The 16,077-nt window shown below is 31.4% G+C and overlaps 1 protein-coding gene across 1 annotated transcript; it reads left to right on the forward strand.

Moving 5' to 3' along the window:
- The first annotated feature begins 156 nt into the window (after window positions 1-156).
- Window positions 157-15,390, forward strand: LOC126843651 (telomerase-binding protein EST1A-like). The gene is made up of 21 exons (XM_050581303.1): window positions 157-310; window positions 1,617-2,794; window positions 2,877-3,013; window positions 3,074-3,295; window positions 3,374-3,748; window positions 3,816-3,935; window positions 4,045-4,237; window positions 4,335-4,549; window positions 4,637-4,826; window positions 4,894-5,118; window positions 5,196-5,257; window positions 5,347-5,492; window positions 6,396-6,767; window positions 6,832-6,935; window positions 7,001-7,156; window positions 7,233-7,427; window positions 7,494-7,659; window positions 7,742-7,917; window positions 8,012-8,099; window positions 8,178-8,401; window positions 14,189-15,390. The coding sequence occupies exons 1-20, from the start codon at window positions 271-273 to the stop codon at window positions 8,312-8,314; spliced, it is 4,497 nt and encodes a 1,498-aa protein (XP_050437260.1). The 5' UTR covers window positions 157-270; the 3' UTR covers window positions 8,315-8,401; window positions 14,189-15,390.
- Window positions 15,391-16,077: the final 687 nt, after the last annotated feature.

Genomic DNA, 16,077 nt, shown 5'->3' on the forward strand with positions numbered 1-16,077 from the left:
TCGTACAACGGTCGTCCGGTGGCGATGGTGTTGGTCGAACGACGCGACGTTTCCCCCCAGAAATGGTCACACTGGGTCCGATGCGTTTTTCCACGGTTAATGATAACAGACGCGCTATTTGATAAGAAATGTCTATTTGTTTTTGTTTATGCGCAAACAACATTATATATTTCGGTAATATTATTATTATTGTTATTACTTATTATAATTTCGAGCATTTGTTTCCGAACGATTAAAAACCAAAGGGTTATGACGCGATCCTAATAGATTATGGCCAATCTCGACGAAGACCTGTCCCGCCTGTCAATAGGTATGTAATAAACCGACAAAGGTTGCCAAAGGCTTGAAACATTACAATGTTGTCATTGTGTATAAAAAAGCTCGTCCGTGTGGGCGACGAGAGTAATTCTTGGCTTGAAAGTCGAACGGAACCGACGTTACCTGCAGTGCTTGCTATAATTACTCCGAGGCCGACGGTATTTGTATATTTTCACCCACCAGATCTGTTCTGCTTTTGTTCAAGTCCAACTGCCATGTGAGCATTTGTGCTTGGCGAAAACCAGTAGAAGTTTCACGCATTTCCCAAATATTAAATATTTAATTTAAACATTATTTGTAATGTCTATTGTAGCACGGTATCGGCGATTAAGTATGAATGCTATCTTACTAATGTCAAATGTCCTTCAGAACAATTAATTTTATTAAAAAAAATTAATTAAATTCACTAGTTTCGCTTTTTACATAAATATGGTTAATATAATACTTTTACTATATTTTGTTTTTAACAATGCTTTTTTTTGCTTTTTTCTTCAAATAATTTGTTTTTTACTGTTGGTATATTTTAAGCTATCATTTATTAGTTTGTTTATTTTTTTCATCTTCTGATATAAATGTTAACATAAAAAAAAAAATTAATTTTTCAGTCAGGTATAAATATTTTATGTATAATATTTTTAACAAATTGTAGATAGTTAATGAAATCACAGGTCCAGGAATCCCGTTATATAATTTAAAAAAAGTAATGGTGTTTTTCCGATAATAATCAGCTTAATTATAATGATGTTTTATACCAGTAAAAGCCAAATTTATAGATTGATTTTGAGAATTTTTTTTTTTATTTCTTTGTTTATAAAAAAAGATTAACCATCTATTATGTGGTTTTTTTTTTAATATGATAAATTACACTTATGTTGTAAATTTAATTATTGAATAATTATAATTTGATTATAATTATGTTAAGGTAATTTTATTTTAAGATATTATTATGCAATTATTAACATTAGTAAGTATAAAATGTTATTTCCTCTTAAACAAATTCAGTTTTATTAATTTACTAAATAAAATTAAAAAACTTAGGTAAATGAGAAAATCCATTTTTTTTTTTAGTACTTATTAATAATTTTTCTTAGATGTTCTTAGCTTCGAGCGTTTTTTAGTATTTTGTTTTGCAAGAGAGCAGTATTTAGTAATTAATAATTAAAAATGTTCTTTTAATAAAAAAGTAGCATTTACATCATAAAGATTACAAAACCAATAAATATTGATTTACCATTAGGTGCAATATTTTGAATACTTAGTAGTAATAACTTATGTAATACGTACGTTTGTTCTTTTAGGTGATGACCCAAACAATAAATTTAAGAAAGATAAAGCCCAGAGGGATTTGGAAATATATAGACCAGGTAGTGGTCCACTTAGACGCAGCGGGAGTTCACGTCAGGAGGGTGATGACGATAGCTCTGTATTTTCTGGGTACGGCCGTGACTTAGACTTGGGAAAGAAGAGCGACTTCATTCCTAATAAACATTTTGAAAACTCAAACAGAAAGAAAGACAATTTTCCACGAGGGCCATCTAAAACAAATGGTTTTGCAGCTGACAATTATAGTACGTTTAATTTGAGACGAAGACAACAAAAGAAAACTCAGCCGTTTTACGAACCACCAAACGAATGGAGTGAAGGTAGCAAACGGCCAGATCGGCCACGAGTAAATTTCGTTCATCCTGACGACTCTAAAGATGACGATGGTAATTGGAGAACCCATAAAACGCCCAAAACGGTGGTTGCTCCAAAGATTATAAAAAAACCTGAGGTTAAACCTGTCCCCGAAAAACCAGCAGTATCGGTTGTGGAGAGTGCGCCTAGTTTGGCTGTTGTTACTCCTCGTGTTAATTCGGCTGTTATTACTCATCGTGTTAATTCGGCTGTTATTACTCCTCGTGTTAGCTCTGCCCACACTCAAAGTACACCTGAAAAAATCCCAGGGTTTGTGAGTCGAAAAGAAAAGAAACCTATCAATAAAACCGCACTTAGTAGTATTTTATTGTCTTATGAAAAAATGCCTCCACGATTCCGTAAAAAGTTTTGTGAAGAAAACAATATTACTGTGGAGGAGGTTGAGTCGTACATTACAAATGGAATTCCACCGTCCCAGGATGACCACAAACCCAACAATTCGTATCAGTCTAGAAGCCAAACATTACCATCAAAAAATAGTAAAGGAAGGTTTAACGAGCCCCCAAGACAACACGAACAAGTGTTTTACAGGACGAATACTGCAAATCAACAGCAACCAAAACCTGAAGTAAGAAGAACTCATTCAATGGCTCATAGCACATCAGACCATAGTAAACGAGTCAACAACAATATTGAATTTGGCTTGCCCGTCAAAACCGCAAATTCAAGTCACATAGAGCCTAGTAGGATTGACGATTCTAAAGCTATTCATGATGATTCGTCAAACTGTGTTAAACAGCCATTGGAAAGTGCAGTCATATTGCCAATTGGTACAATCGTAAGTTGTTAACATTTAAATGTAATACATATTATGGAAAAATGTACATTTTTTTTTAATTTGATTAAATTTATTTTGTTAGAATTGGGCCGAGGAGGTTGAACGAGAGGAAAATTTGTCTAAAGTAGCTGAAGACACAAAAAAAGAAATGAATGAAAAGAAATTACTAGAGCCAATTGAAAAAACTCACAGTTCCAACAGAGACAGAAAACGGAGAAAGTATGCGATTTTTATTAAAAACTATTGATAAAGTTATAAAAACAAAATATATTTTCACAGAAGTGTGAGTAAAGATAGAAAAGACATTCCCTTACCTCAACACGATCAGTCGTCAGGTAGTGCACATTCTAAATGGCACGGTAGTCACGTCAACGACAATACCGAACGATCGAGTAGTAATGGTAATTGGAGAAGTGATAAATCATTGAAGTCCAACAGGAATCGTAGTAATGATCGGTCGAGAATCCAGTCGAGCGTCCAGTCAAGACTACAACGAAACAGGTTTATTATATTTCCATAAGTTTTGCTTGCTTTTTGTTTGTACAAGGATTTTTAAGTTTACAAGTCTCTTTAAAATAGGCACAATAGTGAAAAATCAGCATCCCAAAAATCAGAAAATATTGCCGGAATAATCAAACTGCCTCCGAATGTCAGCACTGCGGACACTAATAAGCTCTCTCTCAACGGTTACTTGAATAAAACCATGACAGCGCACGCTTCGCCGTCTCCTTGTCCAGCCAAACAGTTGTTCAATCCAAACAATCCTAACAAACCAATTGTAATATCTTCGAAACAGCAAAACACCAGAGTGGGATACCCAGCACCGAGCGTAGATCCACATCCTCCGAATGACTATTACAACATAAGAGGTGTCAATGCTGTTCCTGTCCAACAATTTTCCGGTGCACATTTCGGCAATCTGCCACCTAGTTGGTACGATCCATACACGGAAAGGTATTGTCATGTCAAAAATAAAAATAATATACTTCATTTTGTAAAACTTTTTGTTTTTATCATTTAGTTATCGCAAGGCTCAAAATCCGATTTTATTGTTGGACATAAATAAAGCGGATTCCATCATGGAAGAACTACTGTTTGGGCCGAACTTGCTTCAGAATTGGCCCATCATAAACTCTTGCAGGTATTTTTTTTTCAAAGAACAAATGAAATATTATAAATTATATCAAATACTTTGTGCCAATATAATTTGTTTAATGGTAAAATTAATAAAATAATGTTAAATATTCCAGGGAGTTCTTGAAAGATGCATTAAGAGAGCTTTTAAAGATAGACTTAAAATTTTGCCAAAGGGAAAATGTGGAATCACATTTTTGGAAAATTTTGTATCACAACATCATTGAGCAACTCAAGAAGCTCATCAGCGAAGACTCTCCAGAATTATCTAAGGATTATAGCACATTGCTTATGAATTTAATAGAAGAAGTATGTTACAAGTGTTTTACCATAAAATGTTATGTGTAATACGGTTACATATTATGTGTATTTTTGAGATAATTAAATCTCTTCTTTCCAATTTTAGGGTATGAAATACATGAACGATTTGCTAAAGTTTTTGGAACAAACGTATAGTTTTAATTTGGACGATTACATGTCCTTGACTTGTCTATCAACAAAAAAACTCGGTGATATCGGTCTTGCTTTGATATCCTCTCAAAAATTGTATATATCGTTAGGAGACTTGGCGAGATATAAAGACATTATGAATCACAGCACCAACTATGTGATTGCTAAACAGTATGTTTCTAATATTTTTTTATAAGATTAAAAAATGTATATTATCTTGTTATTATTTAAAAAAAATATATATATGTACATTTTTAGATGGTATACTAAGGCTAACCAAATAAACCCCAAAAATGGTAGGCCTTACAACCAACTCGCTCTGTTGGCCGTGTATGAAAAACGTAAGCTTGACGCTGTGTATTATTATATGAGAAGTCTGATGGCTTCTAACCCGTTTCAATCTGCCAAAGACAGTTTGTTGTCCCTGTTTGAAGAATATAGGAGAAAAGTATATTTTCGGTTATTAAATGAAAACGATTTGGACGAGGTCAGTATATTTATGTTTTTTGTTGCAGTACGAAATGACTGACAGGAAACGTCAAGAAGATAGAGAACGACGAGAACGAGAAAAAGCAAAAGAAAAAGAGAGCGTTATATCAACCAAGGAAAAGTACAGCAAAAGAAGAAAAGAAATTTGGATACACCCAGACGGTGGTAAACGATCGCACAGGACAACATCTACCACTGAACCGACTCAAGATATTGATGAAGAAGAACTGTCCAAGTTATCGCAGTCCGAAGTAAATATTTGAACATCGCAAATCATAAAAAAGATCTTGTGGCATTATTTTTTTTAAATTATTTTTATTCATTCCAGGTCAACAAACGATTCATTGTAAGTTTCCTGCACGTTCATGGAAAACTATTTACTAAAGTCGGGTGAGTTTCCCAAACATGTCCATGTTGATCATAAAGAGTTGATACACTATTTGAATTACTTTATCAAAATATTGTTTTTACATCCATAGTATGGAGACCTTTCAAGACACTGCATTACAAATGCTTCGAGAGTTTCGCAAATTATTGTCGCACACACCAATACCGATTATAACGACAAGATTTCTTCAATATCTAGCGTTGAACATGTTTGCAATTGAGTACAGTCGACCGAAAGGTAATGTACTTAAGTAACATCATTTGTGTGAGTGCCTTTAAATGTTGATGCAAAGCTGAAAAACTAATTTACAATGTTGTGTTTTTATATTTCTTTTTTATTTGTGTAGCAAGCCTATAGAAATCATACCCGAAAGGTCTGAAATCAAACTTTTTTTTTTATTAAAGGAAGTGTTAGAAATGACCAAGTGCAAAAGCATGTTTAAATGCCTTATTATAAAAAAAAATAAGGCATTTAAACATTTTGAACACTATTTATTATCCAATAAATGATTTACTTTGAATAGTTTTTACTATCTACAGTAAGTGTAGTGAATAAAAGCAATTTTAGAAATTGTATTCATAAAAGTAAAAAAAAACTTTTTTTAAAAATACTTCCTCGCCCCATAACAGAAATCCAATATTCATAAATATTATTAATATTCTTCATCATTACTGAAAAAGTTTCAACCTACTGAAATAAAAAAATATATTGAGTTAAATATATCATCAGTATTTTTTTTTAATTTCATTTTGATGTTAAATAAATTAGTCTACAGTATAGAAAATTTTATTTTTGTAAACAACTATTGAAACTGTTGTTATGATAGAAAATCTAAATCAATTTAATGAATATTGGTTTTTTGACTAGGTGATAGAGGAATTATTTAAAAAAAAAATGTTTTCTTAATTTAGGTTTGTATACATTAAAACTCAACTTTTGTGAGGTATTTTGAAAACGATTTTCAAAATTTGCTTTTTTGTACTACTCCCTAAAAAACAGTTGGCATCAAATCATTTTATTTGAAAGTGATTTTATCGCTTTCATTTATAAGTTGTTAAGCTTGTGACCACCAGATCCCACTAAGCTGGCATTTTTTTTTTACAATGTACTACATGAAAACAACGTAATTTTTTTGTACAGATACGCATGTGGAACAGGGTTATTGGTCTACGGTGCACGAGTGTGCGTTGGTCATGGCATTGCAAATGTTCAGTTTGATTGTGGACAGATGCAATCAGCTGTTAAAAGAATTGCTGAGCAAAGAAGAAGACACTTCCATGGCCAAACACTTAATTGGTAGCGACGTCGACTTCCTATTACCACCAATCAAGGTGTGGTGTGATTGGCTGTTGCGCAACTCCAAGGTATGGAATCCGCCACCATCTTGTTCGGACTACAAACTGAGCGGTAGTGGTGACTGTTGGAGTAGATTGGCTTCGTTGGTAAACAATTTGGAAAAATTCCAACAACAATATAAATTATTTTTGAATGAAGTCGATGAAAAAGATCCAAGTAAGAGTACCACAATGAATATTTTACTGATTTAAGTTGTTTACAATTGTGTTTTAAATTATAGATGCAATACAACTTAAGCTTCCCGAAGATTCTATGTTCAGCGGTTTCACTCCGATTATCGGTTATGAACTTAAACCCGTGTTTATCCAACCTTCATCGGATAGAGTAAGTAACCCCCGCATCTTTAGGTTTAGTTAATACTTAATTATATTTTATTGTATTGTGTTCAGGATTTGTCCGAACTCGCTTTGCGGGTGAATTGCATATTGTTTTTTGGAACAGAATTTTTGTGTGGTACTGAGCCTCCGGTATTCAAACTGCACAAAACCGACACCGGAGCCAGTGAATACATTTCGGTTGTCGAGACGGCCACTCCCAAAGACGATGTGAGTAGTTTAAAATGTCTTAAATCTTACAATATTACTATATAGGGTAATGACAAACAAATATTTGTGTTTACAGAGCGAAGACGAAGATTTATGCGTTGAAAGTTGGAGCGATGAAGACAACGATCAAAAGTCTAAACCTTCCGAGAGTAAATCCGTAACGGAATCTTCTACAAAACCACTTTCGAATGAGATACAAAAACTTTTAAGCAGAAAAGAAGAACTGGAAAAAAAGCAGCGCAACGAAGAATTGCGACAAATAAGAGTACAGGTAAAAACATTATGTCATGTTTCAATGTCAAGACCTTAAAATTAAACGTACACAATATATTTGCAGGAAATACTGAAACAAGTTTCGTATTGTGTGGAAATTGAAATCAAACCGCATTATGTAGTTCCTGATACAAACTGTTTTATTGACTATCTACCTCAACTGGACAAATTGATCCACTCGTTTTCCCAAGCCCAAGAACATGTGTGTACTCTCATGATTCCTACTGTCGGTAAGTGAAAAAAAAAAACTAAGGTGGTGTACTTAACTTTTGTGTTGTCATTGAAATGTAATCAGAAATTTTGTTCCATTAGTTTTGATCGAATTGGAGGGATTGGCCAAGGGCGGTTGGGCACGAGAGACGGTTTGCGACGCTGCCAAACAAGCATTGAAAATATTGAAAAACCTTGATACTCCAGCAGTTAAATTTGTTACGACAAAAGGATCTAGTTTTAAATCCTCAACGTTCTTTGAAGAGGAAACTAACGTCGTGAGTAGAACTACTTACGAGTTGTTTTTGAAAATGATTACCGAAACATTTATAATATAATATAATTATGTTATCTATAATTTTGTATTTTTAGGTGGGTAATAACGACGATAAAATCTTGACCACTTGTCTTAGTCTCTGTAAGCACAGTTCTCAAACGGCACCTGACAGTCTGCAAGAAGGTAATTTTGCCTATTATTGTCATTACATATTATTTTTGATTTAATAAGTTTATAAAATACCGATTTTCGTCATCGCAGGTGAACCTAGGAAAATTTACAGGGATGTAGTGTTGCTGACTGAAGATCGGAATCTCAGAGTCAAGGCACTGTCGTCCGATATGCCGGTCAGAGCTATTATGGATTTCATAAACTGGTTGAATGTCAACAATAGTTGATCCATTCAGTTGCAGCCATAGGAATGCTGTGTATTGTTCCTAATTACAAAGACTTATGGAGTGAATTTTAAAATACGACTGCTTATGGTAAGTAAACAGTACACACGATAGTGATAACTATAACAATTACGGAAAACACTATTATGTGTCACAAATATGCATTATTGAACGAGTTAAGAGAAAGCATATTGAAATAATACCACGACATTGTCATTGAAATGAGCTAAATTATATTGAAAGTTCATTTAAAATACATTTTTTCAAAGAAGATCCGATAATGTGGACAAAATTATTCCCATGTAATTTGTACTAAATAAATAAATACAATTATATTGGATTCGAGTATGATATGTATACTATAGTCACTTGACAATTATTTAATCTATTGCTGTTTAAAATAGTTATTGGATGTAGGGACTCGATGCAAAACCTATTCTATGTTTTAATATTTAAAAAGCAGCCTGGAAGTTGTATTTTTTTTTTACAAGTACTCATGAAAAAGGGATTTGTGTTTTTGATACTATCTATTAAAAATACTCATGTTTTTTCTCACCTATTATTATTATTTGTAGCTCACTTATTTGACAAATAATACGAAAAATATGAGCAGCTGCCACGGTAAAAATGTCACGAGGCTGTTAAATTGCGTACATAACTACCGTCGCTGGTAGGAGACTTAACGATCATGCGCTATAATATGGACATAAAAACAACTTTGGATGTCTTAAAAAAGATGGGCGTTAACAAAAAAAAAAAAAAAACACTACTATCATCAACCGACGACCATTATAATGTTTACCTAGTCAGTTGGACCTTTACCCCGCCATGACGATATTATCCTAATCACAATTACGATATTATTATTATTATTATTAAACATATAAACTATCAGTTAAGTGTTACAACAACAGATAAAACAGTTGTGCAACAAACGAAAACTAAGTCTGTGACACAAAAAGTACCCGACCGTTTTGCAATAGTGTTGTGAACAGCACTTCTAAAATTTCGACATTTTCTAAAATTTGAGGAATATTTATTATAAATACATAGTAAACGAAAAAAGAAAAAAAATAGGCCAATTTTGAATTTTTGTCCGAGTATAGTATTGTCACATAAGTTGTATATTTTTGAAATTTAAAGTGTATAAAAATTGTAAAATAGTTAATATTGAACTCAATAAAAGCAGTGTTTGACCGAAAGATTTTCAAATATATATGAATAACTAACAAAATAGTAATTAATATTTAACTCATTAGTGAAATACATTATATTTTGGAGCATCACTGTTTTTAACTAAAATAATATTTTTAATTAGTCCATAAACACAATTACTTACTGAATATGACCAATAACCGCAATCATTTTAATAAAGAAAAATTCTAAACGAATTTTAAAAAAGTACATTATTAATAAATAAAAACATAAAGTATAAGACAATATTTTTTTAGTTCTCTTTCCATATACCTGATATTAATCGTTACATATATATTGTACCGTTATAATGTATTGGTATTTTGTTATAGTCACTTTTTACACTTGTATGTGATTATTCTTAAATTCATTTTTCACGATGTATATTGTCGTCTTTAAGTTTTTAGCTTTCGGGGAAAATACTTGTTTTTGGCTGTTGTAAATCAGAATCACGAACTCTGGGTATAATATTGTTTACACTTTACATATTATATTATACATAGTATATTAATATTATAGCACAGGCAGAGTCCAATTTGTGATATTATAATAATCATAATTCACGTATGCGCCGTACCTATACCAGTTTTGTGGCCTTTCGGCTATCGTTTTTGTCTCTATGTCTTATACCAATATTCAATTATTATTATTAATACCGCCTCGTAAAAAAAAAAAAATACTTTTTCAACTATGTTTCTAAGCTAAAAATATAAGAAAATATTATATATTAATAATTAGACGGTGCTTGGTGATTACACGTTATTACTCCCTTATCGAGTTTACGATCTTTTCCATAACTACTATAATGTAATAACACTACTAATAATAATGCATGTGTTTTATACGGTATACTGTCTGGTTCTTATTATACAACGTTATAAATTTACGTTAAAAAAAAATCGTAGGAATAAAAATAACAAAGATTTTTATAGTACTTAGTTTTACGATGATGCCGTTTTTTTTCTTAATATTTTTGTGCACAGAAAACTTCTTCATGTAGCAAGTCCATCGATCAGATACCGTACAAGAAGTACACATTTGATGGCAAAATGTTAAATAAATCCATTTCCCCCTGCCAAAATCGAGAAACACGCCCTAAAAAATATTAACTGTTATGTTTAATTGACTTTAAATTAAATAGTACTAGACTGGGCTGGCTGTAAGTTTAGGCCTAAATCCAAAGCATTTATGTATATATATATATATTTTTTTTTTGTTGAATCCGAAAGTAATCTAAAAATCTGAGACTCAGATCTTTTAAAAATGTTAATTATTAGGAAAATCTTATTGACTTGTTTTATATACTATTGTATTTTCTACAAAAATACCAAATAATTGTTGTGAGTAATAATATTATCTTAAGATTTAGAAAAATATATCATTCAGGAGCATGGAACTAATTTTATATCATTATTAATTACCACTATTTTAGGAATGTCTTTACCGTTATTGGTTATTACAATCTTATTCAATGTTCATCTCTACAAACTATTAGCTATAAAATGGATAGGTTAGGGTCGCACAAGTCAAATGGAATTTAAAAAAGAAAAAAAAGGCAACTTTTCTGGAAGATAATGTTGTTGATTTTTTTTTAATTTTAAGAAAGTTTGAGTTTGTTTATTTTTTAAGTTATCTGTTGACTGTTATGCAAAGGAAGTAAACGTTTTAAAATTTAGCAATACTTAAAGTATTGTTCAGCTGCCCAGTTGGAACGTTTGGATGGAAAGTTACAACAGAACGTGTCGTTTCATTCTTCGGCATTACTCAATTTTGTGTGGTCTTATTTCTACCGTCTTGCCTACTTAATACTATTATGATAAAAATTTTGATTGTCGTGTGTCGGACAAAAACGGCAAACATTGATGAGTCTTGGACAAAACGCGTTCAGTGTATTAGCTAAAACTTTAATAACAATAATAATAATATGAATTGGATTAAAAAATAATTTAGTAATTTCATATTATTCTATTGAGCAGCTGCAGCTGTGTAGTCGGAAAACTCGCTCGCGGTTATTACTATTACCGCGGTCATTGTTATTTATTAATCGCATAAGGGCCATCGGCGGCGGCTCACCGTGTGTTTAATAGCCATTTTGTAAATGGGCTAAAATTTTACAAATACATACATTGGACAACAACAATGCGGATTTTGATTAAAACGCGCGACGTACTCATTGTCTGTGTGTCGTTTTAGAGTTTGCACTATTATTATTAAAAAATAAATGTGTATTATTACTACTATAATGTAAAGTGTGTGGTTCAATTCGAACCTTGTTAATAGTGGTGAAAACCTCTTTGATTTTCTTACAATATTATCACGAAGCAATTTCCATGTCGCTCTTACTTTGACATACATTCTTGCGATTACAAGCACCGGAAAAGTTATCAAAACAGTGGATAGAAAGCAAAACCGTCATTTTCTTCAAGCGGTAAAATAGCAATATACTTTTGTATAATTTTCGAATGCTCGTGTTTTTTTTTTACCCTGGTTGCACTAAATGTTTTTCCTCGTTATCTGTAACACAACTTTGCTTTGTAGGTATGCAAAGACCAATGTCTTTTTAGATAAAAAAAAAAAGTTCTTTCCTTTAATTAAAGTCAAAAATGTCATATGTTTATATGAATATTTATTTACCTATTTAATCGATAGATTTTGATAATAAAATATTTGTGATCTTCCATGGGAAAAGGTACCTTATCTTCCCGGAGCAAGTTGTTCAAGAGAACCTAGTTTCGGTTAGGACCTTTTACTAATTAATTTATTAGGAGTGCCAACTTGAAAATTTCATAACTCTTGAACCGATCGAGATATTATTTTGATCGTGACACCATTGTAATAAGTAGCTAATCGGGTATAACAAAATGCAAAAACCCTGATTTTGAAAAATGGAAGATAAGGTACCTTTTGACATTTTTATATCTTAGCTTTGGCACATAACCCTGGCAAATATCCGAAAAAAGCGTTATCAAAAGAGCGTAACGAAAAAAGCGTTACCAAAAAGTTTTTCAGCCGAGTCTGCAACCACGAAAGAGCATTTTCATGTCTCGTTGAAGTACCGAATAAATTTAGATTAGTTGTGGAATTATAATTAAAAAAAAAAAATTACATGGAGCTTCCAGTTACAGCATAAGCCAAGGAGATTAAAAAATTATGTACAATCAAGTTACTGGCTAAAATTGTAGTGTTTATTATCTGGCCAAAAGTAACTTAACATAGAGAATTAAACTATTTTGAATTTATTATTTAGTTCTAATTTGAACGTTGAACGTAAGACATATCTCTTATCTCATATCAGATAACAGCGGAACAGATTAACATTCGAAATGGATCCGAAATGGTCTTTCCGATAATTGTCTTTGAATTGTCGAATGCTTTTTGGTACCTTGCGGCGCGTAACAGCGTAACAGCGTAACGCTTTTTTTGGTAACACTTTATTTCGGTTATGTCCCGGCTAATTCCCACCCCTATCTCCCGTCCCCAACCCCAACCTCATCTTCATCCTCATTTATTTTTTGATAACGCATTTTTCGTTACAATATTTGTTTTACAATATTTTCGTTACGCTCTTTTGGTAACGCTTTTTTCGGTTATTTGCCAGGGTTATGTGCCAGAGCTAAGACATGAAAATGTTAAAAAGAAATGGGGTTGATGATGAGGTTGGGGGTGGGAATAGGAATGGGGTTGGGGGTGAGAATTAGCCGGTGCATAACCGAAAAAAGTGTTACCAAAAAAGCGTAACGAAAAAAGTGTTACGCTGTTATCTGATATGAGATATGAGATAGGGGTAGGGGATAGGGGTGAGTAATAGGGACGGAAGATAGTGGGTAGGGGATAGGGGTAAGATATAGATAAGAGATATACGTTCAACGTTCAAATTAGAACTAAATAATAAATTCAAAATAGTTTAATTCTCTATATATTAAACTATGTTAAGTTACTTTTGGCCAGATAATAAACACTACAATTTTAGCCAGAAACATGATTGTACATAATTTTTTAATCTCCTTGGCTTATGCTGTAACTGGAAGCTCCATGTAATTTTTTTTTTTTTAATTATAATTCCACAACTAATCTATATTTATTCGGTACTTCAACGGGACATGAAAATGCTCTTTCGTGGTTGCAGACTCGGCTGAAAAACTTTTTTCCATGGGATGGCCCTATTTATATTATTAAGCTTTGCTGTAATTATTTGGTTGTACTATTCACCCAAAAGTTTGAGAAAATCCATGAAACTTCCTTTGATCTAGCAGTAATAATATTGGATTTAACCATTATAAATATTAAAAAAACCGTAAACATATTAGGAGGTTAGATTGTATTAGCCAAAACAGTTTTTTTTTAATTTCAAGTCACGCATAGTGTTATAAGAATTACTACAACAAGCGTGGAAAAATATAAAATAATATTTATATTTAAAAAAAATATATTGTAAATAGTCAGCGAGATTAGACATATATGCTAGTTCAAGACTTGTAGATAATGTAAAATGCAATTATTTATTTTATTTGAACAAATTAAAACATATTGGAAAATAGAATCTATTAAGTATATTTGACAATGTAAAACGATTCAGATTCTCCTTATGCCTACCAAATCACTTTATTTTTAAGTAATAAAAGAGTACCTATTATTTGAATTAAATGTATTGAATAATAATATTTGATTTGTTTTTGTTTACAGGTATTTGCTTACTTTCGTGTTTCTTGCGGCATTCTAGCTTCGATGTATATTTTTTTAGAAATGTTAACACTTATTGTAGTACTTATATGACCAGTAACTTTTGTTTTTAAATTTACTTTCTTTTCCCATCCGACTCGGTGGTGATGACGTTTTAACATAAAACAGATTAACAGATACTCAGGTGCTGTTCTCTCTATTGTTACCTACCGGACATCATACCTCGTATAAAAAAATAATTTAAATCAATTTAGTTTATATGAACAAATACATTTTTTGACCGCTATCGACCATTTACAAACATACTCTTAATGTCCATCAGGGGCTTGAAGTGTTTTTTTAACTAAAGACAATAAGTATTGATAAATTTGAAACAAATAAATTTGCTTTTTTCAATAAAATCGCAGTTCTATATTCATTTAAAAAAAAAACGTACGATATTTTTATTTGTTGAATTTATTTTAACAGGCTTTAATAACTTCAACAACTTAAAAACGTATTAAAAAACTATCATAACTATTTATAATAATTGTGATTGATTTCCTTGTTGGTTTTAATCATCACACACCGAGAATAATTTGTAGTCCTATGTTTTTTTAATATTTATTTTTTGTGAAAGTACAAAGGAATACAAATTAAAATTAATTTTTTTTACATGTATAACGAACACGTCATTGTCGAGGGTTAAATTTTTGTTTAGGTTTTTTACCTTACACTGTGACCCATTTAAGTGTTGTACACTAAGTTTTTTTTTTTAAAAATAATGTTAATAATAATATATTATATAAATAATATTATGTTCTGTTTATGTTAGTTATGCAATTCTACTCGATTTAGACACTGATTTGATTATTTTGATTGTAACACCAACAGGATAAAAATATGTTTTGTCTTGTATTAATTTAAGACAATTCGAGTACAAATAATATTATGTAGGTCTGAATAGTATAATATGTTATTTTTATTTGTTTGTGAAAAGTATATAATATATTGCATGTGTATTTATACACTGAACATTGTAATTTGGAAAAAAAAGGAGTTAATTTATATATAATTGTATAATATTATGATAGTCGTTACTGAAACCAGAAAACCTGACCAGGCCGAAGCATTATAATATACGTTCTGCACTACAGTAACGACAAATCACCTGATTAGTGATAATTGTAAAAGTTAATTAAAATATTTTTGTTTCCATTATTTAATTATTATTATTATTATATTATATAATGTATATATCTATATATTAATAATTCAGTGTCTGTTATACTTTTATGTGTGATTCATAATTAATTTAAAAATAAATACGTTAGTTTTTTAGTGTATTACACGAAAAGATTTTTACGACTTGTTGCCAGTTATTTACTAATAAATAAATAACTTGAGATGAATTTTGAGAGCTCCCCATCGTTTTTCCAGACATAACGACGTATCGTTAAAATTAGAATGCCTTTTTTTCTTTCAAGTTAAAAAGTTGGTTTTCATTTCGCGTTGAAGGCGTTGCACAGTGTAATTTGTTTTTTTTTTAGCGTGCAAGGCGAAAAAATGTGTATTGCGATTTACTTTTTCTTATTATTTTGCATGATGATGTTGTTGTAAACGGTTTCATAAACTACTGGATTATTTTTCCACGTAGTTATAGACATTAATTACATTTTATTAAATTATCCGAGTATTAATAAGAAGCGGGGGACTCGACATCGGTTGTATACCTTTTATAGTAGTTAATGGAATAATTATTGTTGTTCTTTTTTTTTTCAACGTGGTGTACCACTTATCATATGGACCGCTTGTGTTATTCTTGTAATGCAATAATATACAGATTAACATTGACCTCAGCGGGCGGTGCAGGTTATCCACAGGGGCAGCGTTCGACTACGGTCGTGTTAACA

Source organism: Adelges cooleyi, unplaced genomic scaffold, assembly GCF_023614345.1.
Source record: "Adelges cooleyi isolate 19-005CV unplaced genomic scaffold, UGA_ACOO_1.1 ACOO_flye_CR_arks_rails_tigmint_CR_PRNA_574, whole genome shotgun sequence".
NCBI classification, from domain to species: Eukaryota; Metazoa; Arthropoda; class Insecta; order Hemiptera; family Adelgidae; genus Adelges; species Adelges cooleyi.